Source organism: Entelurus aequoreus, linkage group LG08 (genome assembly GCF_033978785.1).
Source record: "Entelurus aequoreus isolate RoL-2023_Sb linkage group LG08, RoL_Eaeq_v1.1, whole genome shotgun sequence".
NCBI classification, from domain to species: Eukaryota; Metazoa; Chordata; class Actinopteri; order Syngnathiformes; family Syngnathidae; genus Entelurus; species Entelurus aequoreus.
Window position 1 is genome coordinate 66,088,393 of NC_084738.1, and position 26,664 is coordinate 66,115,056.

Consider the following 26,664-nt stretch of genomic DNA (forward strand, 5'->3'; position numbering starts at 1 on the left):
GACATTTCTCTACATCACAATAACTCTTCTACTCCATTGTATACCATTTTATAACACTATGTAAGGTTTCCTCCTGAAATATTGTCAACATTAAAAAAATAAAATAAAAAATAATTTCTGGGCTCCTTCACGTAGATTATAGTTGAGACATTTTTCAAGATGGCTGACAACATTTCTTTCTGGATGTTACAGAAAGTATGAGAATGTGTGAGCTGCTGCCTGCTCTTCCTTACTTATATAATCCAATCATATTTGTCAACATATTTACACAACGTTTGCATTTTTGTCTGAAATATATTTTCTGTCGTCTTCATGTATATCCATCTCTGTCGCGTTATTTGATCGATCATGAAACTCGTGGCGCTCCTTTAACATCTTAAGGCCCAAGCTGTTTGTTTACATACTTTTTTAATTTGTCTTTGCTATTTGGGCTTATTGGACCCTAATTAGAATAAAAACTAAGAATCATCTTTTGATATGATGTACTTAGTCCATAAGTACACAAACATGTACTTCATGTTTAGTGACATGCTAATTCTTATTTTTACACTTTTTTTTCCAAATTCCATTGTATGTTATACTCTTCTGACACCACCAGATGGCAGTATAAGTGTCTACATAAGCGGCCATAAGACCCCTAATTCAGTAGTGTACACACTTTTGGAAATAAGAGCTAAAAGGTGCTGTCCACGCATGTGGCCACTAAGCCTTTAGAGCAGTGGTGTCCAAACTTTTTCCACCGAGGGCCGCACACGGAAAAATTAAAGCATGCGGAGGCCATTTTGATATTTTTCATTTTCAAACCATAACAAAATATATAGATTTTTTTTTTTTAACATTTAGGGCTACTGGGGCCCGTAAAGGGTCTCAGTCATTAAAATTTTAAAAACAAGTCAAATTATTATTGCCTATTATTATATATGCCTTTTCTGTCAAAGACAACTTTGTTTTTTATAGTAAAACTGAAATATGCAGTATTTCCCCCACCGCCCAAAACATTCAGAAAGCAATGTTTGATGTGAAGTAATTGGAGCCCTGAAAAGATCAAAAATGCATGACACCATTGATTTTATTTTCATTATTATTTTTGATTAATCACAGTGAAAAGATAAATAAAATCCCACTAAATATCTTTGGGATCCAAAAGGTACCCCACTCATAAAGTGATTATTTTGTATTATTACTTGTTTTACTTTCAACACTTAAGTTACGAGATCAACTTCAGATATATCTGTCGATTTTACGTTTGAGCTATTATTTTGTTTGTTTTATGCTCTTTTGTCAAAGAAAACTTGGATGTTTTTATATGGCAACCACACAATATATGCAATATTTTTTCACATAAAACATTTTAATGTGAAATATTTGAAGTAATTGGAGCCTTGAAGATGACAATAATTCATTATTATTGATTTTTTTTGTTTTTTTTAGCAATGGCAAGAAAAGGAACATAAAGATAGACAAAAGAAATAAAACAGCCTGCATGGCAGCTTTGTGTTAACATTGCAACATTTTCTACAAACCCCGTTTCCATATGAGTTGGGAAATTGTGTTAGATGTAATTATAAACGGAATACAATGATTTGCGAATCCTTTTCAACCCATATTCAATTGAATGCACTACAAAGACAAGATATTTGATGTTCAAACTGATAAACTTTTTTTTTTTTTTTCAAATAATAATTAACTTAGAATTTCATGGCTGCAACACGTGCCAAAGTAGTTGGGAAAGAGCATGTTCACCACTGTGTTACATGGCCTTTCCTTTTAACAACACTCAGTAAACGTTTGGGAACTGAGGAGACACATTTTTTAAGCTTCTCAGGTGGAATTCTTTCCCATTCTTGCTTGATGTACAGCTTAAGTTGTTCAACAGTCCGGGGGTCTCCGTTGTGGTATTTTAGGCTTCATAATGCGCCACACATTTTCAATGGGAGAGAAGTCTGGACTACAGGCAGGCCAGTCTAGTACCCGCACTCTTTTACTATGAAGCCACGTTGATGTAACACGTGGCTTGGCATTGTCTTGCTGAAATAAGCAGGGGCGTCCATGGTAACGTTGCTTGGATGGCAACATATGTTGCTCCAAAAGCTGTATGTACCGTTCAGCATTAATGGCGCCTTCACAGATGTGTAAGTTACCCATGTCTTGGGCACTAATACACCCCCATACCATCACAAATGCTGGCTTTTACACTTTGCGCCTATAACAATCCGGATGGTTCTTTTCCTCTTTGGTCCGGAGGACACGACGTCCACAGTTTCCAAAAACAATTTGAAATGTGGACTCGTCAGACCACAGAACACTTTTCCACTTTGTATCAGTCCATCTTAGATGAGCTCAGGCCCAGCGAAGCCGACGGCGTTTCTGGGTGTTGTTGATAAACGGTTTTCGCCTTGCATAGGAGAGTTTTAACTTGCACTTACAGATGTAGCGACCAACTGTAGTTACTGACAGTGGCTTTCTGAAGTGTTCCTGAGCCCATGTGGTGATATCCTTTACACACTGATGTCGCTTGTTGATGCAGTACAGCCTGAGGGATCCAAAGTCACGGGCTTAGCTGCTTACATGCAGTGATTTCTCCAGATTCTCTGAACCCTTTGATGATATTACGGACCGTAGATGGTGAAATCCCTAAATTCCTTGCAATAGCTGGTTGAGAAAGGTTTTTCTTAAACTGTTCAACAATTTGCTCACAAATTTGTTGTCAAAGTGGTGACCCTCGCCCCATCCTTGTTTGTGAATGACTGAGCATTTCATGGAATCTACTTTTATACCCAATCATGGCACCCACCTGTTCCCAATTTGCCTGTTCACCTGTGGGATGTTCCAAATAAGTGTTTGATGAGCATTCCTCAACTTTATCAGTATTTATTGCCACCTTTCCCAACTTCTTTGTCACGTGTTGCTGGCATCAAATTCTAAAGTTCATGATTATTATATATACAAAAAAAAAGTTTATCAGTCTGAACATCAAATATGTTGTCTTTGTAGTGCATTCAATTGAATATGGGTTGAAAAGGATTTGCAAATCATTGTATTCCATTTATATTTACATCTAACACAATTTCCCAACTCATATGGAAATGGGGTTTGTAGTTAGATTTCACCTCATTCCACTTTTTTTTATGTTCTTTTGATTTTTGCAATGGCATTTCCAGAATGTGTGGCGGGCCGCTAAACAATTAGCTGCGGGCCGCAAATGGCCCCCGGGCCGCACTTTGGACACCCCTGCTTTAGAGTTAATGAGCCCACGCTCCGAGTGTTGCGGATGGAGGTTTATCGAGCGACGCCATGGCTGCAGTAGCCAAAACACACAAAACAGGACCGGGAGATGCCAGGAAATAAGGACAAAAACTGGACTTCCTGGCAAAAATGTAAAGATTTGAGAGGCAAGAAGAACTCAAATAAATGTCGGACATTGAAACTTATTTGGGCAGAATCATTGACAATAAGAGTCATTGTTATTCCTAAAAATGGGCTTCAGCAAAAAGAGAACTTTTATCAAGAAGGACAAACGTGCTGGTGAATGAGCAGTGCTTATCATTGATCTACTTCACTAATTATTATTACTTTTAAACATTTATTGATTTTCAGACACGTACGAACGACATGAATTGTCCAACAAACATCAAATAATGTTTTTTTTTTCTTCCTAACAATTTAAATAATAATAATAAATAAAGTAAGAGATCACAACCTAAAACCACATACATTCCCCAATGGCCTTAGAGAGATATAGCCACCCACAGGCACACAGAAGGCTCATCAACCACCCACATTTCAATTGTGACTCAAAAGGGTTCCTTTGGAGATCCGTTTCTCCTACATTTCACCCCACTAATTATTACTTTGAATACTAAATACTGCTATCACACAGTATGTGTATGTACTTTGAATACTAAATACTGCTATCACACAGTATGTGTATGTACTTTGAATACTAAATACTGCTATCACACAGTATGTGTATGAACATTTGAATAGTAAATACTGCTATCACACAGTATATGTATGTACATTTCAATACTAAATACTGCTATCACACAGTATGTGTATGAACATTTGAATAGTGAATACTGCTATCACACAGTATATGTATGTACATTTGAATACTAAATACTGCTATCACACAGAATGTGTATGTACATTTGAATACTAAATACTGCTATCACACAGTAAGTGTATGTACATTTAAATAGTAAATACTGCTATCACACAGTATGTGTATGTACATTTCAATACTAAATACTGCTATCACACAGTATGTGTATGTACATTTAAATAGTAAATACTGCTATCACACAGTATGTGTATGTACATTTGAATACTAAATACTGCTATCACACGATATGTGTATGTACATTTGAATACTAAATACTGCTATCACACAGGATATGTATGTGCATTTGAATACTAAATACTGCTATCACACAGTATGCGTATGTACATTTCAATACTAAATACTGCTATCACACAGTATGTGTACGTACATTTGAATAGTAAATACTGCTATCACACAGTATGTGTATGTACATTTGAATACTAAATACTGCTATCACACGATATGTGTATGTACATTTGAATACTAAATACTGCTATCACACAGGATGTGTATGTACATTTGAATACTAAATACTGCAATCACACAGTTTGTATATGTACTGTATCTGCTCATGTATTTCTGTTGTAAAAGAGCCGATACTAATAAAAAAAAAGGCTGAAACCTCAAAATGCCGATAACCATCAGACGGGGGCGTGGCAGTGCTGTGTCTCGCCGTCAGCACTGCTATGCCCCCGTCTGATGGTGCTCTGTCCTCAGCACCATGGACAGAGGCGGTGACTTTTGCTCCTGCAGGCAGCGCTGGCTACATCTCCCTCCACAGTTTGTAAATCTTGTTATCCCTTAGCAATACTGCTACATGATGCTTAGTGTTTGACTAAAGCTGCATCTGTTTGGTTTCTAAAACTTGTAGATTATCCTCCTTATATTCAGGTTCAAAAATAGAAGTTTCTAGATCATCATTTATCCCAAAGTAGTCTTTGTTGTCTCTCATCAAGTCTGCCATGATTAGTAGTCTTGTTGTTGTTGAAGGGAAAGTGAACGTTGTGATGCGTCTGTGAAATGAATACACTTTAAAATGATCAAAATATGTAAATATTACATGTTGTTATGAATGTTACTACGTGACATATATAATTACAGCGTGTGTATAAAAACTGGATGGAGGTTTTTGGATGTTTTATTAGAGCGTTTTCCTGTTACCTATATTGTTAGCTGACTCTTGCTAGTGTTTGTTTAGGGGTTGGAATACATAAAAAAAGAAAAACAAATGTTAAGGATTGTAAATGACAGGCACAATTCCAAGGCCACCCCACAGCAGTGTGTGACCAGCATAAGGAGAGGAAAGGGTAGACAATTTCAAAATATTTTTTTGTGCTAAATGACTTCCTGTAGACGTAGGAATGATCACATAAAGCGTACGGATCTACAGTCAACTACATGCCTACTGAGACGCTGGCGACTGAACAGATGGAGGACCAGAGGCTAAATGAGTGTTTAGGAGGAGAGGGATGCCCCCAGCATGGTTGGCAACACTCACCTTTAATGTTTCATGTGTTCTTTGTGGCAACACTTACCTTGGTGTGTGACCACGAAGAACACATAAAACCAATCTTGGATGCATCCTTCTAGATTTATATAGATTATTATATATAGATTTATACAAACAACCATCCTTCTAGATTTATATAGATTATTATATATAGATTTATACAAACAACCATCTAGATTTATATATTATTATATATAGATTCATACAAAGAACCATCCTTCTAGATGTATATATATTATTATATATAGATTTATACAAACAACCATCCTTCTAGACTTATATAGATTATTATATATAGATTTATACAAACAACATCTAGATTTATATAGATTATTATATATAGATTTATACAAACAACCATCCTTCTAGATGTATATATATTATTATATATAGATTTATACAAACAACCATCCATCTACATTTATATAGATTATAAAATATAGATTCATACAAACAACCATCCTTCTAGATTTATAAATATTATTATATATAGAATTATACAAACAACCATCCTTTCAGATTTATATAGATTATTATAAATAGATTTATACAAACAACCATCCTTCTAGATTTATAAATTATTATATATAGATTGTGATGTCACAAATTGAAATGTTGTCAGTTTGACAATTGTCCTGAAAGATTTAGTTGTGAAAGAATGGAACCCAGACCTTCCCCCATGACTTCATGATGTTTCTAGTTACTGTACTTCTGGTGTGACATAATAATCCTTCATGGGTTGCTCTTGCTTCTCCTGAGTGGTATAACGTTTTCCAAGGTGTTATCCCCAAAGCAGCCATGGTCTCTCGCTCTCTCTCTTTCCTCAACACTTCCTTCATCCTCCCTGACTGCTCCAGTAGCTTCTGTCGTCAAGGCAGCGTCTTAAAGTCTCATCTCTTACTTACGTAACACATTTGAAGACACAAGTCGTGTTGAGTCCACTTTTGGCGTCACTAATGTGTTGCCTAGCAACATACTCCACGTCAGGGGAGTCCACACGTTCGGACTTCGGGGTTGCACTGGGCAAACATTTTTTTTGAAATGGCCGACTGCATGTAAAGCAGGGGTGCTCATTACGTCGATCGCGATCTACCGGTCGATCACGGAGGGTGTGTCAGTCGATCGCCAGCCAGGCATTAAAAAAATAGTCCTAAAAATGAGCGAGCATAAATCTTCACTATGACGTCACTTTCGTCACTTGATTGACATTCACGGCACCCGAGGGTCTTCTGAGATGCTCATTATTAAGAAGAATGTACAGACAGGAAGGCGAGAAACACTTTTTATTTCAACAGACTCTAGCGCCGTACCTGTCGTCAAAACTCCAAAGACCGACTGCACAGTTCCTGCCTTCACAATAAAAGCTCTGCTTCTTCCTGCCTGCGCTAAGAGTCTCCGAAAGCTGGCGTGCACAAGCTAGCAAGCTACGGAGTTTGCCGCCAATGTATTTCTTGTAAAGTGTATACAAAGGAGTATGGAAGCTGGACAAATAAGATGACAAAAACCAACCACTTTCATGTGGTATTGGACAGAAAGGAGGACTTTTTTTCTCCTCCATTTGAAAATGCGGACGTTATCAGCACCACTGTCTGATTCCAATCAAAGCAAGTTATCAGAATCAGGTAATACACCAACTTATATTCTTGTCTTCATGAAAGAAAGGAATCTATATGTGTTAAACATGCTTGCATTATCTTTAAACACCTTTAACTTGTTAATAATATTAACTATATGTATTAAACATTCTTGTATTATCATTAAACACCTTTAATTTATTAAAAATATTAACTATATGTGTTAAACATGCTTGCATTATCATTAAACACCTTTAACTTGTTAACAAAAACATATATTTCATAAATAAGTAAATATAAATTATATATTTGAATGAGGTAGATCCCCGCGACTTGATCAATTGAAAAGTAGCTCGCCTGCAGAAAAAGTGTGAGCACCCCTGATGTAAAGTAACACGCTCACATACATACTGTATATACTGTATATGTATGTATGTGTATATATGCATATATATATATATATATGTATGTATGTGTATATACGTATATATACATGTATATATGTATATGTATATATATATATATATATATATATATATATATATATATATATATATATATATATATATATATATATATATACATATACATATACAAATATATATATATACACCCATACATACATGTACACATACATGTATGTATGGGTTTTGTTTATATACACATACGTATACAGTCGTGGTCAAAAGTTTATATTGCTTGGTATTGTGGCCAAACAGCTCCATTTTTGTTTCATCTGACATCACATGGACAAAGATCTTCTGGAGGAAAGTTCTGTGGTCAGATGAAACACAAATTGAGCTATATTGAGCAATATGTTTGGAGGAGAAAAAGTGAGGCCTTTAATCCCAGGAACACCACCCCTACCGTCAAGCATGGTGGTGGTAGTATTATGCTCTCGGCCTGTTTTGCTGCCAGTGGAACGGGTGCTTTACAGAGAGTAAATGGGACAATGAAAAAGGAGGATTACCTCCAAATTCTTCAGGACAAGCTAAAATCATTAGCCCAGAGGTTGGGTCTTGGGCGCAGTTGGGTGTTCCAACAGGACAATGACCCCAAACACACATCAAAAGTGGTAAAGGAATGGCTAAATCAGGCTAGAATTAAGGTTTTAGAATGGCCTTCCCAAAGTCCTGACTTAAATGTGTGGACAATGCTGAAGAAACAAGTCCATGTCAGAAAACCAACACATTTCGCTGAACTGCACCAATTTTGTCAAGAGGAGTGGTCAAAAATTCAACCAGAAGCTTTCCAGAAGCTTGTGGATGGCTACCAAAAGCGCCTTATTGCAGTGAAACTTGCCAAGGGACTTGTAACCAAATATTAACATTGCTGTATGTATACTTTTGACCCAGCAGATTTGGTCACATTTTCAGTAGACTCATAATAAATTCATAAAAGAACCAAACTTCATGAATGTGTTTTGTGACCAACAAGTTTTTATGTGCTCCAATCACTATATCACAAAAAATAAGAGTTGTAGAAATTATTGGAAACTCAAGACAGCCATGACATCATGTTCTTTACAAGTGTATGTCAACTTTTGACCACGACTGTATATACATACACATACAGTACATACATACACCCATACATGTATGTATGGGTTTTGTCTATATACACATACATATATATTTACACATACACAGACGCATACATCCATACATATACTGTACATATACACACACATGCCTATACATATATATGTATTAAATCAATATAAAATATATACAAATATAATATAGATATACAAATATAATATATTTACACATATGGATTACATACAAACATATGTATATATAATATGTTGTAGCGGTTGCTTTAAGGACATAATTCACCACACCTGTTTACTTGACTTTGTCGTCATTATTCACTGCCATTGTTCTATAGTGCACATAACAATGTTGTTCTTGTTTACCATTCATGTATGCAGTTAAGAGTGAGTAATTCAGTGCGGCCCCCAAGAGTTTTACCCAAAGGTGGGGGTTTTTTGTGACCGCCATTTTGAGTTGCTTTATGTAAAAAGATACTTCTGCTCTTTGTTTGAATAAACGGCGCACGCCTTTGTGCGTCAAAGATATTTCAAGTTGTCTTGCTTTATATATAAAGACATGCATCTGGGAATAGGCCCCTCCAACCTCCCAAAGACCAAAGACATGTACCTGATAGGTTGATTGTCAACACTAAATGGTCCATAGTGTGTGAATGTTGTCTATCTGTGTTGGCCCTGCCATGAGGTGGACACTTTTTCAGGGTGTGCCCCGCCTTCCTTGGATTTATATGGGCGTAATGTTAAATCATGTATGGTGCTTGGACATGTTTTCTAAAGTCCACAAAGTGTCATGTGTGTTGACTTTATGTGTTGGCTGTAACTTATTTGCGCCATGAGTGGGACAAGCTGTTTAGATCGGGTCATATCAAGTAATACTGTGCTTAGTAACTTTTCAAAATAATACTCCTTCAATACTAACACCCACCACAAGATGGCGGAAAAATTGTTGCGACTAACCTCACCGATAATCAAAATTAGGCTCAAACCCACCGCGGGCCTGACTTCTTAATAGACTTGTGACGGCCAGACTAAAGACTCCAGCAGTCCATAGTTTGGACGCCCCGCTGTAGTTAATTACATGTTAGCATGCTAGTTAACATGCTCTTTTCTCCTCTGCTGTAGTTAATTACATGTTAGCATGCTAGCTAACATGCTCTTTTCTTTTCTGCTGTATGTCATAACAGGTTAGCATGTTAGTTAACATGTTGTTTTCTCCCCTGCTGTATGTCATAACATGTTAGCAGGCTAGTTAACACGTTATGTTCTTCCCTGCTGTTTGTCATAACATGTTAGCATTAGAGATGTCCGATAAATGCTTTAAAAATTATAATATAGGAAATTATCAGTATCGGTTTCAACCTCCCGATTTTCCCTGGAGACTCCCGAATTTCAGTGCCCCTCCTGAAAATCTCCCGGGGCAACCATTCTCCCGATTTCCACCCGGACAACATTATTGGGGGCGTGCCTTAAAGGCACTGCCTTTAGCGTCCTCTACAACCTGTCGTCACGTCCGCTTTTCCTCCATACAAACAGCATGCCGGCCCAGTCACATAATATATGCGGCTTTTACACACACATAAGTGAATGCAAGGCATACTTGATCAACAGCCATACAGGTCACACTGAGGGTGGCCGTATAAACAACTTTAACACTGTTACAAATAATCGCCACACTGTGAAACCACACCAAACAAGAATGACAAACACATTTCGGGAGAACATCCGCACTGTAACACAACATAAACACAACATAACAAATACCCAGAACCCCTTGCAGCACTAACTCTTCCGGGACGCTACAATATACACCCCCCGCTACTTTTTTCCATAACTGGAGTTGAAGTTGTTCTCTTGTTTTGGAAAACCTTGTTTTTGATTGATTGAAACTTGTATTAGTAGATTGCACAGTACAGTACATATTCCGTACAATTGACCACTAAATGGTAACGGTATGGTAATGGTAATGGTAAATGGTAAAGTCGGGGTCCACGTTAATCAATTCATGGTAAAGTTACATTGTTTAATGCATCCAGCGGGGCATCACAACAAAATTAGGCATAATAATGTGTTAATTCTACTACTGTATATATCGGTATCGGTTGATATCGGAATCGGTAATTAAGAGGTGGACAATATTGGAATATCGGATATCAGCAAAAAAGCCATTATCGGATATCTCTAGTTAGCATGCTAGTTAACATGCTCTTTTCTCCTCTGCTGTATGTCATAACATGTTAGCATGCAAGCTAACATGCTCTTTTCTTGTTGGCTTTTAGGGTTGTACATCTCTCTCTGATAAACGATTCGATATGCATCTAGATACACAGGTTATGATTCGATTCAAAAACGATATCCTTTTATTACAGACCGATTCGATTCGATTCCGAACGATACGATTCGATTTGACGGTTAATATTCAAGACTCCAAATCCCCAAGCATTGTGGCTTTACGGCAATGGCAAAAAAAACAGAACAACAAAATCACATGTCAATGTATTTATTTTTAGACATGGACCAAAAAAATTCTGGCTGAATTGTAGGATGGGAACTCCAGAGGTAAAAGTAGCAGAGAATAGTAACAACAAAGTGCAATATTTCAGCCTGAGCATAGTTTTGAACACTAGAGGTAGGTAACAAAGATTCAATATGTCAACCTGAGCATATAGTGTTTTGAACACTAGAGGTAGGTAACAAAGATTCAATATTTCAACCTGAGCATATAGTGTTTTGAACACTAGAGGTAGGTAACAAAGGTGCAACATTACAATGTAAACAAGTTACACACCTAGTACACATCTCAAAATGTGGCAACAATGAGCACAGTGACAAGTGCTTTGTGTAAAAGAATAGAGAACATAAATACATATGTAAAAAGAAAAATCAAACTACTGTGTGAGACGTACCGTTTCCCAAGTCAAAAAGCAGTAGTTCACTTACACTATGCCTGTGCATTTTCATCATCACTGTCCTCTTGTTTTTTTGGAGGGCAGATTTTTTTTTAAGGAAAATCAACTGATCCACATGCTCATGTTTGAGCAGACTACGTTTTGTGGAAACAATGTCTCCCGCAGTACTGAACACACGTTCAGATTCCGTGTGTTTCACTTGATGTACTTTTTGATGCCGAAAGAGGCAATTTCAGCCACTTGAATGACGGCGAAATCATTAAAGGCTCACAATTTTGAATCCATCCACAAGTAAAGAAAACTTGGATTATTTCACTTTATGTACTTTTTTATGCCGAAAGAGGCTATTTAAAAGAGGCGATTTCAGCCACTTCGGTCATTACAGCCGAGTTTATATATACTTTTCGAGACGAGTGACGTCAGCGCGCTCCCGCGTCAGGGGGTGCATTTTACGGCAGGAGTGTGTTTCCCGGCACAACCCCGGGATGACAGCAGTGGCAAGTCCTGCTGCTCTTTCCACCACTGTAGTGGGTTTTTTGAAAATCTTTCTCGGTCCATTATCACCTTTGGTCAGACTGACGCTTTCGTTCTCCTCCACATTCATTTTCCGTGTTGTCTCTTGTTTATCACTCGTGCTAATACCAGCTAGGCGGCTACCGCGTTTGGCGAGTAGCTTCAGCTCTCGCATTGTTTTAGAGACGCTGACGCATATTGTAATCTGGACGACCCATGCAAAGTCTCGCGATAACCGATCCATGACTCTATAACCGATTCAGCTAGGAATTCATGGATTATTCGCATTGATTGAGGAGTCTGCTACCGATGCAATCTAATCGCTCACTTGTTGAACCGAATACTCGGTCGCATCGGTTTATCGTTCACAACCCTATTGGCTTTTTCCCCTTCAGAGGGCAAATCTTCATGTGGCTTTGCAAGAGAAACACCGTCTGAACCTTCAACCAATCGGCTGTCACCTGAAGGCATCCAAGTATGACCAGGTGCTGTTTGTACAACACACACACACACACACACAAATTGAGACAATGGTCAACTTGTGATATTTAGTCCAGGCACGTTTCACAAAGGCTTCCTTTTTCTGACATCCATCCAAAGGACTCCGCTTGGAGCATTTGCTCCACAAAAAGGTTCCATCTGTCCACCGACAAGGTGGGGACACACACACACACACACACACACACACACACACACACACACACACACACAAACACAAGGGTGGGACCTTCCCTGGGATCCTTGGCAGCAGCATCATCTGACATATTTAGCGTTATGGTTTAGAGGAAACAGTTTTATGGGCCTACAGAAGTGACCAAGTAGTGAAGTGAGATGTTCTCGTGGCACGTTGGAGCTGGGAATGACTGCTCCTCATGATAATGAATTAGTTCACTCATTAAGGGAAATCATTACTTGCAGCTTGTCGAGTGAGATGAGATAAAAGTCATCATGAGACACAGAATTTGTCTCCCAGCCAAGTTATCTTTTGTGAGCGTGTGCATTTAATGAATTCATGAGAGGACCGGCATGCAGAGCTGGAGGAGAACGCACCTTCAAGACGGATGAAGAGAGACACGTCTTAACGCTGGCGTCAGCTGCTCTGTCTCGTCTAGAAATGTGCTGATGAATCTCCCTCTCAACCTCCAATCAACGTTCATACTTGTAACATGTCCTCATATTAATAATGTAACATGTCCTCATATTAATGACGTAACATGTCCTCATATTAATGACGTAACATGTCCTCATATTAATGATGTAACATGCCCTCATATTATTTATGTAACCTATCCTCATATTAATGATGTAACATGTCCTCATATTAATATGATGTAACATGTCCTCATGTTAATGATGTAACATGTCCTCATATTATTCACATGATTTAACATGTCCTCGTGTTAATGATGTAACATGTCCTCATGTTAATGATGTAACATGTCCTCATGTTAATGATGTAACATGTCCTCATATTATTCACATGATGTAACATGTCCTCATATTATTCACGTGATGTAACATGTCCTCATATTATTCACGTGATGTAACATGTCCTTATATTATTCACGTGATGTAACATGTTCTCGTATTAATCACATGATGTAACATGTCCTCATATTATTCACATGATGTAACATGTACCTGATTAATCACATGATGTAACATGTCCTCATATTATTCACATGATATAACATGTCCTCATATTATTCACGTGATATAACATGTTTTCATATTATTCACGTGATGTAAAATGTCCTCATATTATTCACATGATGTAAAATGTCCTCATATTATTTATATGATGTAACATGTCCTCAGTTTATTCACATGATGTAATATGTCCTCATATTATTCACGTGATGTAACATGTCCTCAAATTATTCACGTGATGTAACATGTCCTCATTATTCACATGACGTAACATGTCCTCATATTATTCACATGATGTAACATGTCCTTATATTATTCACATGATGTAACATGTCCTCAAATTATTCACATGATGTAACACGTCCTCATATTATTCACATGATGTAACACATCCTCATATTATTCACATGATATAACACATCCACATATTATTCACATGATGTAACATGTCTTTATATAATTTACATGATGTAACATGTCCTCATATTATTCACATGATGTAACATGTCCTCATTATTCACATGACGTCACATGTCCTCATATTATTCACATGACATAACATGTCCTCATGTTATTCACATGACATATCCTCATATTATTCACTTGATGTAACATGTCCTCATATTTTTCACATGATGTAACATGTCCTCATTATTAACATGCTATAACATGTCTTCATATTATTCACATAATGTAACATTTCCTCATATTATTCACATGATGTAACATGTCCTCATATTATTCACATGATGTAACATTAAGGCTGAAACGACGCGTCGACGTAGTCGACGTCATCGATTACGTAAATATGTCGACGCCGTTTTTGTGCGTCGACGCGTCGCATATTTACGTCACACTACCGTCATGGCGGAGCGCAAAGCAGAAGAGCGGTGCGAGCGAGGGGAAAAAAGCATGCCAAAAGTGTGGGAGTATTTCAATAAACGGCCTAATAATGTTGTTGTATGCACACTGTGTCGAGCGGAAATGGTCTGTCATAGCAGTACAACGGTACGGGGGCTTCGGTTCGGTTCGGAGGTGTACCGAACGAGTTTCCACACGGACATATTAAGTAGCGTAGCGCACGTTGTGTAAACAATGCACACCGAGGCACAACACACGGCATGTTAGCAACGACCGGGCTACTACAACAAATAAAAAGCCAGAGCTGGAAGACCCTCCTGCCTCGTTAAGATCTCCCGTTTGGGAACACTATGGCTGCGCGGTGCGGAGGACGGAGGTTTGCCGACATTGTTCAGCAGCGGTAAGGCATGCTTCTGCCAACACGTCAAACATGCTAACCCATTTGAAGCGTCACCACCCCCAAGTAAACATCGCTTCAACAAAGAAAGACGAGCAAACAGCTCCCACCTCTTACTGCCAAATTAGGCAGGCTGGGGGGGGGGAAGAAAAGTTAATCTGAGGCTGAGTTGACTTGAAACTGTTTAATGTTGCACTTTTTATATGTAGAAGAAAAGTTTTGTCATTTTATTTAATCTGAACAACAACTTCCATCCATCCATCTTCTTCCGCTTACCTGAGGTCGGGTCGCGGGGGCAGCAGCCTAAGCAGGGAAGCCCAGACTTCCCTCTCCCCAACCACTTCGTCCAGCTCTTGATTAACGTGGACCCCGATTTAAACAAGTTGAAAAACTTATTGGGGTGTTTATCTTTATTTTTGCACATTTTAAAGCAAAATAAGCAATACTTTTACTTTTGAAATGCTTATACTATTGCAGAATATTAAGATTTGCGCTGGATGTTTACTTTTATATTTGCACATTAAAAAGCAAATAAGATACTTTTAATTTTGTTAAATGTTAAAAGTTTTAAATGTTTACATTGTTACAGAATATTTTGTCATGTTGTTGTCAATGTTGACTGAGTGGCCATACTTTTTTTTTTTGGTAAATAAAAGCCATGCCATTTGAAAAAACTGGCCTACATTTATTTTTTCATCTTCCTTTTAAATAAAAAAAATAATCGGTAAAAGGAAAAATAATCTATAGATTAATCGAAAAAATAATATATAGATTAATCGAAAAAATTATCTATAGATTAATCGATAGAAAAATAATCGTTAGCTGCAGCCTTATGTAACATTTCCTCATATTATTCACATGATGTAACATGTCCTCATATTATTCACACGATAAACAGTGTTTAGGTGGTGTTCGGATTTTAAGACTTAGTATATTGTTGAGGATGTAACGATAAACGGTAATAATGACGACCGCGACAAAACTCCAGAGGGTTAGTATTAAATCGAATTAAAATGATCAAAAAACACACTGACTGGTGCAGGCTCGCTAGTTTAAATGCTAACATGAAAAAAAGAGACGTACTTGGTCTTTCCTCTTTAAAAACGACATACCTCAAGCCAAACTTCTATAAACACAAACTAAGTTATTTACTTGTTTACATTGAAGATACAAGCTGTGCTCTCTTAGCAGGGAATTATGATGATCCATCTTTCCCCAGAGGAAAAGACATGGAGGTGCTTTATGGTGCGTTCAAGTACTGCTGAACAAAGTAGGACCACCCACGCCAGAAGTAATTCATAATTATTATAGACTTTATTTATCACACTCTTTTCATTTAAATAAATCATTAAGTGCTACAGTAGGTGAGATAGAGGTATGTGAGATTATATATATATATATATATATATATATATATATATATATATATATATATATATATATATATATATATATACAGTATATACAGTGTTTCCCCCAGAAAATTTGTTAGTTAAGGTGGTGACTCTCCACGGGGAGGGGACCGGGGAAGTGGGTGAGTGGGTGTAAGGAACGGTGTAACTCGGCCTGTCGCCATCACGTCTCCACCTCGTCGCTGCCACCACAGCCTGGGGGGGGGGGGGGGGGGGCAATAGACTACAAACTGTGGTGAAGTAGGCCGGCTTCGTCGCGTGAAGAAGCCTACAACTTTTGGTTGTGTTTTCTGCTCCATTTGCTGAATGGTGATATACGATATATATTTTGATATTTTTTCCGTAAATTAAAAACAAAACCGTCCTCATTACCTGAGATTACCTGAGATAAGTACGTCATTATTATGACTTAATAATTTACTAAGTCAAAATAATGACAAAATAATGGCTTACTAAGTCAAAATAATGACTTACAAAGTCAAATTATTGACTTACTGTGAGTAAGCGTTTGAGAAAAACAGTTAAAAGTGGGGCCACATGTTGACATATGTTCAACTCATCATGCTTAATTTATTACAGCATTTGGGAAGCCTGCAGTTGATTTTTATTATGTAAATGTTATGTTATATTTTTTATCAACATGTGATAGCAGGGACCCTGTCATTCAAAACTAAGCTGCTACATTACTAATGATTAATGTAACTATAGCTGAAAAAATAGTACAATAGCAATAGGAGAGACTATTCATCCCTGAACACCATGGAGTTCATGTAGGCTTTATGATGCAGTTACATTATTATATCAACTGGCAGAGACAGAAACTCTCCATTTAACATAATGTCCTTTTTTGCTGCTTCAACACAGAAAAAGGTAAAGTGAAATAACTTAGTTGTTAACTGTAGGTCAATAATGCTTGTCTTTCTCTCAGACAGACAAGGCTTTGCTGTCCATAACACGCACACACACACTGCACAGTGAGCTAATGTTATGCTAAAAGCTAATTAGCCTTCACCTCAAGGACTGCGAGCGAGCTGAGCTGCCGCGTATGTTTCTAGGACGTCAACGGGCTCATAGTGATGTTACTAGTAGTTGACTTGGAAGTGTTTATTATAATTTGGGGAGAGTCCGCTGCATTATGCTTAGCTGCTAAACACCTTTCTGCTCACCACACCGTCTTTCCTCTCTGCCTGCCTGAGCACTGACTCCATGCGCTCTGAAAATGCACTGCTAATTGGCTGTTACATGTGCTCTGAATACTCACTGCTGATTGGCTGTTACATACGCTCTGAATACGCACTGCTGATTGGCTGTTACCGCTCTGCGTGTAACCAATCAGATGGTTCTGTGGGAGGGACAATGCTGGGTGCTGCAGAGACGTACTGACAGAGGCAGAAGCAGAACTAAGCGGAGAAGCTTGTTAAGACTTTAGTTTAGGCGGTGGCTCTTTGTTGTTAAGGCGGCCGCCTTAACAACAGAGTGCTGCGGGAAACCCTGTATATATGAATATGTATATATATATATGAATATATACATATACATGTGCTTGTTTCGCACATATCACACACAAGCAAACACTGCAGGACTGCTCGTATTGCACATGATATTACACACAAGTAAACATGCTGCCGGACTGCTTGTATGGCACATGGTAACACACACATAAACACTGCAGGACTGCTTGTATATATATATGCGGTCCTCTCCAAGGTTTCTCATAGTCATTCACATTGACGTCTCACTGGGGTGAGTTTTCCTTGCCCGTATGTGGGCTCTGTACCGAGGATGTCGTTGTGGCTTGTACAGCCCTTTGAGACACTTGTGATTTAGGGCTATATAAATAAACATTGATTGATTGATTGATTGTATCGCACATGATATCACACATTTGACACAATCCTACTAGGACCGCCTCTTTTAGTCCTCCCAGAGTCATTCCTTCTAAGGCTGTGTAAAACAACGAAGTGATTGGAACTGAAGTTTAACAACTGATTGTACAAACAAGAGAACAATGTTTTTCTCTCTGGCACTCATCGAGGGTGGACGCTCCCCTTTCCTCTCCCTTATCTCTCCTGCTTGCTTCTTTGTCTTGTCTTAACTTTCTTGTTGCCTCTTTTTGCACTGCTCTCCAAATCTAAACATTGGAACTATTTAACTGGCCTCAACGAGATTGACAAGATCTTGGGTTTGGGGGAACCTGCTGTCGTGACGAAGCGGTTGTTGCTGGACACACGACGGACTCTTGGGAGAAGAAGGAGTGCCGCGTGCCTGGCGACCCTTTTCTGTCGAGGACGTGAAGATATCTACCTATTCGTAATTATGACAACAGGACATCTGCTGATTGGAGTAAGCGTTGCTGTGGCTTGTTGACAAATTGGAAGTTGCTGGCAGTTTTCAAAGTACCCCAAAGCTGCCACAAAGATTGGAGGATGCGGGAAGAACTGTGGACACGGATTGTCTGCCCCGCAGTTTTGAGGACCAGTCATAGACAATTTAGAGTGAAAAGCAAATTTTCACTCGCATACAAAACATTCTAACTTGGATTTTCCCTGGCGTCGAGACTCTCCCGAAGGACAGTGCAGCGAAGACACAACAAACTCCCTTCTTGTCTCTGATGGACACACACCTGTTGTTGTTGACTTTGGACTTATCGGCTGCACAGACATCAAGGCCGTGGAACAGAGACACACTACGGGCTTACACATACACAAGCCACCCCCCCAACCCAACGCCCTGGACGCAAATCCCATAGGGGTGATGAATGGATGGTCAGCGCCCGAGAGCTGCGGCCTACCATCATGACCTTGCCCTTCCGTCTGTTTCTAAATATTTCGAGATGTATATGTGCTTTGCTATGGAGTTTTTTTCCCACTCCAGACTGGGCCCCCTTAGGAGCCCAGTCTAGATTGTATTTTTTTACTCATCCTTCCCCAGCGTTTTACCTTTTTCCCATCTTTTACGGGGCGCCTTGTGGCGAGCCATCAGCGTTCCTGTTCTGTAACCCTGTTCACTGTTTGTTTTGTCCAATCTTGAACGGGTTTGTGCTGAAAACAAAGTTTCGTTGTACTTGTGCAATGACAATAAAGACCTATCCTAAATGTCAGCGATGTGAGCTGAGCGATCTAAAACAGTCTCTAAAACGGTGGCCCTGCTTTCATGCTTTTGCCCACATCGGTTGCATCCCCTTGACAGGTATAGAAAGTGAAAGTTAACTCGATGTTACTAATAATACATGTGTGTGAGTGCACAGATAAGGAAACATTGATTGTGTTCATCTTCTTTGACCACAACCAAGGACACATCCAGTGAAAGAATGGCTTCTTTATTCACTCGCTCTTTGACTGCATGTGTTTCTCACCTGTGCTTTGTCCTCCTAGGTCCAGTCAGACTCTGAGTGGCTGAAGCAGAAGGAGACTCAGGGCAAGCGGAGAACCTGGAACAGTTTTACAGGTGAGACTGCAGTAGTGCATTGTGTCAGTACACCTACATGACGCTGTGTGACTTGACACAGGTGCACAGCCTGTTCCTGACATACTAATACGACATTTGTGCAGCCTCTTATTCATTGTCGGTTTGCCAGGATATTTTTACAAACCAAACTGACCTGACAGGGCAAAGGAAAGGTTAGTCACATTCTCCTTGTGTATTATTTTAAAGAAAAGTGACTGTTTAGAGCACAAGTGTCAAACCCAAGGCCCGGAGGCAAAATCTGCAAAGCCTGGAAATAATATGCGTTAATAAAATGCTTAGTCTTTTCATACTAAATATATTTGTTCTTTCCCTTTTGACATTAAAAATCATGTACTGCATGCAATTGCATATCTTTTAAAATTCAATATTATCAAAATCAAAATATTGTAGTATCATGTATTCCGAAAAATATTTTTTGTTAAAATAAAGATAAATACTGTACTTAAATATCTGCTTGACTTATGATTTCAAAACAAATGATCATTCAAATTGTAGACTGTAAAATTGACAATAGATTTTACGGTTCAATTCCGCCGACTGAGTTTATTACCGTAAAATCAACTTTGGTACTGTTTTTTTCCATATATAGTAAGACACATTAAAAAACAAACAAAAAACATTAAAACAACAAGATTTTAAGGTAAAAATAAATAAAAAAAGGCTGCTCTGTTGCTTGAATTTTACTGCTAAAAACAGTGGTATTGTTTTTCCATTCTATTCCATTTATTCATTTTTTTATATGCTTTAAAAAAAAACTGCTGTTACTGTACAATTCTGGTGACTGAGCTGACAGTTTTGGCTACTGTAACATTACACACAGTTGGAACAGTAATACTGTGTTTGGATTTAGGGAAATAAAACACTGTATTTTAATCAAGTGAGTCTTTGGCTTACCACTAGATGGAGCCTGCGTACCGCTAGAGAGAGAGAGAGTTAGAGAGAGCGAGAGAGAGAGAGAGAGAGAGAGAGAGAGAGAGAGAGAGAGAGAGAGTGCTTTTGTCCACCTTGCTAGGAATCGAAACTGAAAGTTAACTTGATGTGTGTGTGTGCCTATAGCAGACAGTCTCCAGGCTGCCACCTCATGACACCATGACGTCCTTATATGGGCATTCTCCCCCAGTCTGTTTCAAGCACCCTGTGTGTTATTGCTTTTTCCTTCTCCATGTCCTCCCCCATTTTTGTGTTTATTTGTCCACATTTGCAGTAAGTGCCACATGTAGTGACATTCATCATGATTGAAAGCAGCACTTTATCCATCCCAGTGTGTGTACCTAATGCTGTGACCCAGTAAAGCTACAACAAGGGTGTCCAAAGTGCGGCCCGTGGGCCTTTTGTTGTCCGCAACTGATATTTTTTAACGGACATTTTAAAAATACTATTACAAAAAACATAAAAAGTGGAAAAAAATATCAAAGAGGTGAAATGTGACAAGAAAAAGTTGTAATGTTGACTATAATGACACAAAGCTGCTATGCAAGATGTTTGTCTTTGAACATTGTCATTCCACAGAAATAATAATGAATCAAAATAAATGGTGTTATGAATTATTGACATATTCAAAAACATTCCACTTTGAATTTTTTTTGGGGTGAAAATATTGCACATGTATTTTTGCCAGAGCAAAAAACAAACAAAACATAAAAACAATAAAAACGTATATTCAGTGGACAAATCTGAAGTTGATCTAGAGATTTAGGACGTGAAAGTATTTTAACACTTTTATGAATATGGCTTCTTTGGATCACTGAGAATTTTAATGGGATTTTTGTTTAAACTGTCATTGCTTAAAAAATAATAGTGAATCCAAATCAATGTTGTTATGGATTACTGGCATATTTAGGGCTCCAATTACTTTGTACCAAAGATTCCACTTTGAATTTTTTTGGAGGAAATATTGCATATTTTGTGTGTTTGCTATAAACTATAAACTTTGCTATATACACTCTTCCACCACTTGTGGCAGTAATGACAAAAAACAGAAGAAGTCTGGAGCTAAAGTCATAAAGAAGTTTCCTAAGCCCAAAAAATATGACTAAAGTGGTGAGGCTGTGTTTTAATTTGCACTTTAATTTTAGTTAAATGTATTTAAGAAACATTTATATTATTATTAATATGTATTGATTAGTGTAGATCAGGGGTCACCAACCTTTTTGAAACCAAGGGCTACTTCTTGGGTACTGATTAATGCGAAGGGCTACCAGTTAGATACACACTTAAATAAATTGCCGGAAGTAGCCAATTTGCTCAATTTACCTTTAACTCTGTTATTATTAATAATTAATGATATTTATCTTTGTGGAAACACTGATCATCTTAATGATTTCTAACAATAAATATATATAGAAACAGATAAATATCAATATGCAACACTTTATTTTTATATTTACTCTAAGTGCACATTTTTCAAATTGAACATTTTCAAATGATCACTTCTAAGACAGTCTTGTGAAATCACAATATCCCATTTTAACTAGCTAGCCACTAACATTTTTTAACAAATCATGAATTACTTTGCACCATGTTTGTACAAATAATAACTCATGTAAAATACAAAAGTAAACTCTCAAATTTTTAAATCATGTCACACTTTGAACTGGACACCAAATCTGTTATCTGTTTCTTTGTCAGTTAGTGGGAAGCCTGGCATTGCATGCTGTTAACTAGTGTGTTGTACTCTGGTGTGTAACTTGACACTGCAACTCTGAGTGAGTCTTGCAGATGTGCATCAGTGAGGCGTGTTCTGTGTTTGTTCTTGATGAAGTTCATGTCAGAAAAGGCTGATTCACAAAGATAAGATTTTTCCTCATTGTTTGCGGAACCTTCTTAATCTTTTGGACATATTTTCACAGCAATCTGGCCTTAAGCTTAATTATGATAAATGTAAAATGTTAAGGATCGGAAATCTAAAGGGAACGTCCTTTCGAATGGAATGCAAAGTGCCTGTTTTGTGGACAGATGGACCAGTTAACATATTAGTGTTGTTGTCCCAGAAAATCTGGAAGATCTAGGCTCAGTAAATTATGATAATCGACTAAGAAAGCTGGACAAAATTATGCAATTATGGAAAGGGAAATCCCTAACCTTGTATGGTAAAATGTCTATTGCCAACTCGTTGATTATTCCTCAATTTATTTATTAGTTTTTGTCATTACCAGCTCCATCACAAAACTTTTTTAAGATTTATGAGCGGAGGGTCTTCGATTTCGTCTGGAACGGCAAACCAGAAAAGATTAAAAGAAAGGTTTTGTACAAAGAGTATGAATATGGGGGCCTGAAACTTCTCAACCTTGAAGCTATGTGTCTGTCTTTAAAAGCATCAATTGTTCCAAAGATGTATTTAAACATTGAGTGGTACACAAATGTCCTGTTGGACAAAAAACATGTACTGTATCAAAAGAAATTGTATCCTTTTTTACAAGTGATCCCCTCCCAGAGAGTCTGCCGGGAAACATGGCGGGGTTCATAAAGGAAACAATCCACTCATAGTGGTGTTTTCAATTTTATGTGCCAGAAAAAAGAGACGATATTTTGCAGCAGTTAATATGGATGAACTCTAATATTGTAATAGATGGAAAGCCTTTCTTTTGGAAAAATATGTTTGAAAGAGGAATCATTTTTGTCAATGATATTATCAATGAGAATGGTAAAATTAGAATGAATGAATGAATTTAGAGCTATGTATGGTGATGCTTGCTCAAGCTTTTCATTTTAAAGATTAAAGATACCAATGATTGTCACACACCAAAGACTATAAAAATGGGACCCATAACCTCCCTGCTTGGCACTCAGCAACACGGGTTGGAGTTGGGGGTTAAGTCACCAAAATGATTCCCGGGCGCGGCGCCGCTGCTGCCCACTGCTCCCCAAGGGGATGGGTCAAATGCAGAGGACAAATTTCACCACATCTAGTGTGTGTTTTATCAACTAACTGGAGTAATTGGGAAAAGATGGAAACAAATAATTAATTATGGAACTACTAAATTATTAGTTTGTAAACCTCTAATAAGAAATTCTAGTTGGCAAAAAGGAACTAAAATAAATAGAAAAATATATAATTTTTATTTAATAAAGAAATCTTTGAAGGCTGCCTCATACAACACAAATGGAAAATGGGAGGACTTTTTTGACTGCCCGTTGCCATGGGATGCCATATTCAAACTAATCTATAAAACCACTATCGATGTGCAAAATCGTTATTTTCAAATTAAAATTATTTATAACTTCTTACCCACAGGGAAAATGTTAAAATTATGGAATATGACAGAGTCAGATGATTGCCGATTTTGTTGTCAGGAGCCTGAATCCACCCTGCATTTGTTTTGGTATTGTCATATTGTGTCTTTGTTTTGGGTGGAAGTTCAAAAAATGTGTTTAAGGATTGGTTTGTTTATGAAGCTTAAAGGCCTACTGAAATGATTTTTTTTAATTTAAACGGGAATAGCAGATCCATTCTATGTGTCATACTTGATCATTTCGCGATATTGCCATATTTTTGCTGAAAGGATTTAGTAGAGAAAATCGACGATAAAGTTCGCAACTTTTGCTCGCTGATAAAAAAAGCCTTGCCTGTACCGGAAGTAGCGTGACGTCACAGGAGCTAGTATTCCTCACAATTCCCCATTGTTTACAATGGAGCGAGAGAGATTCGGACCGAGAAAGTGATGATTACCCCATTAATTTGAGCGAGGATGAAAGATTCGTAGATGAGGAACGTTACAGTGAACGACTTGAGAGGCAGTGATGGACGTATCTTTTTTCGCTCTGACCGTAACTTAGGTACAAGCTGGCTCATTGGATTCCACACTCTCCTTTTTATATTGTGGATCACGGATTTGTATTTTAAACCACCTCGGATACTATATCCTCTTGAAAATGAGAGTCGAGCACGCGAAATGGACATTTAAAGTGACTTTTATCTCCAAGACAATACATCGGTGACACACTTAGCTACTGAGCTAGCGCGATAGCATCGTTCTCAAATGAAGATAGAAACAAAATAAATAAACCTCTGACTGGAAGGATAGATAGAAAATCAACAATACTATTAAACCGTGGACATGTAAATACACGGTTAATGATTTCCAGGCTGGCGAAGGTTAACAATGCTGTGCTAACGACGCCATTGAAGCTAACTTAGCAACCAGACCTCACAGAACTATGTACTCTCTCCTTTTTCTATTGTGAATCACGGATTTGTATTTTAAACCACCTCGGATACTATATCCTCTTGAAAATGAGAGTCGAGCACGCGAAATGGACATTTAAAGTGACTTATCTCTAAGACAATACATCGGTGACACACTTAGCTACTGAGCTAGCGCGTAGCATCGTTCTCAAATGAAGATAGAAACCCATCAACAGCCGTGCTCACCTGCATTCCAGCGATCAACGGCACGACGAAGGACTTCATCCGTGGGTTTGGCGGCAAGCATCGGCTAGGCGTAGTAAGTAGTCCTTGTTGTGTTGCTGTAAGTATTGTAATGCCCCGCAGTGGAGAAGGAGTCACACAGACGAGGAAGCGCTGCTCAATCGCTTTATTAAAAAGCGGTAACTGGTTGTAGTTCAAAAAGTAACGCACACACATACACGAGCTGCTGTTAGCCAAAACTCACGCTCACACACACAAGTTCTCCGCCAACTCACTCGCGCATGCGCGTTCCCCAAACCCTTAAAGACAGTACACTAATGCAAATATCACAGATATTACAGTATTGTACTTAGCCGCTAAGACACCGATCGATCCCACCTACAACGTTTTTCTTTGCAGTCTCCATTGTTCATTAAACAAATTGCAAAAGATTCACCAACACAGATGTCCAGAATAATATGGAATTTTGTCGAAGAAAACAAGAGGCTTTTCTATCGGGTCCGATGGGGTCCAACCACTTCCGTTGCTTTTGTGACGTCACGCGCATAAATCATATCCAAAGGAGTTTTTCAACCGGAGGTGTGGCGGGAATTTTAAAATTGCACTTTATAAGTTAACCCGGCCGTATTGGCATGTGTTGCAATGTTAAGATTTCATCATTGATATATAAACTATCAGACTACGTGGTTGGTAGTAGTGGGTTTCAGTAGGCCTTTAATGTGGTTTCTGTTATTTTAGGAGAGTTCATTGACAATCATGAAGTTCATTGACAATCATGATTTAGTCAATTTAATTATAGTACTCGGTAAAATGTTTATTTTTAAGGCCAAAAACATATATTCACTTAGTATTACTTTCTTTAAAACATTTATTCAGTATTTTCTAACTTTAGAAAGTTACATGGTTGAAAACGATAATGATGCCAAAAAACATTAAAAAAAAGATGAGAAGTCCTCAAAGGCTTATTTTGAAAGTATAATTATGTTTATAGATTATATGATATCTGTTGTTGTGTTCCCTAATTTGAGTGACCTGGACATAATCTGGACTGTACATAAATGCTTATTTTGAAAATGTAATTTTGTTTATAAATTATATGCAATCTGTTGTGTTCCCTAATTTTTTTCTGTGTACATGAATGAAGGTGTGTGTTGCTGAGTCCGACTTGGACATTATCTGGACTGGGCCTGGTTTAAAAAACCCTTTAAACAAATCTAATTTCATTGACAACCTGGTCTGTTGAAGATAAGGCCCTTTTTTTTTAAATTAAATAAAATAAGATAAATAAATAAAAAACATTTTCTTGGATACAAAAGAAAGTAAAACAATATAAAAATAAATACATAAA

General features: G+C 37.9%; 1 protein-coding gene across 1 annotated transcript in view; it reads left to right on the forward strand.

Moving 5' to 3' along the window:
• Window positions 1-5,503: 5,503 nt before the first annotated feature.
• The window catches only part of LOC133656425 (RIMS-binding protein 2-like), a 92,629-nt gene continuing 71,468 nt past the window's right edge, over window positions 5,504-26,664 (forward strand). Inside the window, exons 1-4 of the mRNA XM_062057504.1 lie at window positions 5,504-5,588; window positions 12,556-12,635; window positions 19,855-19,927; window positions 19,989-20,044. Coding sequence (XP_061913488.1) covers window positions 5,504-5,588; window positions 12,556-12,635; window positions 19,855-19,927; window positions 19,989-20,044 — 294 coding nt within the window. The remainder of the gene's footprint in view (window positions 5,589-12,555; window positions 12,636-19,854; window positions 19,928-19,988; window positions 20,045-26,664) is intronic.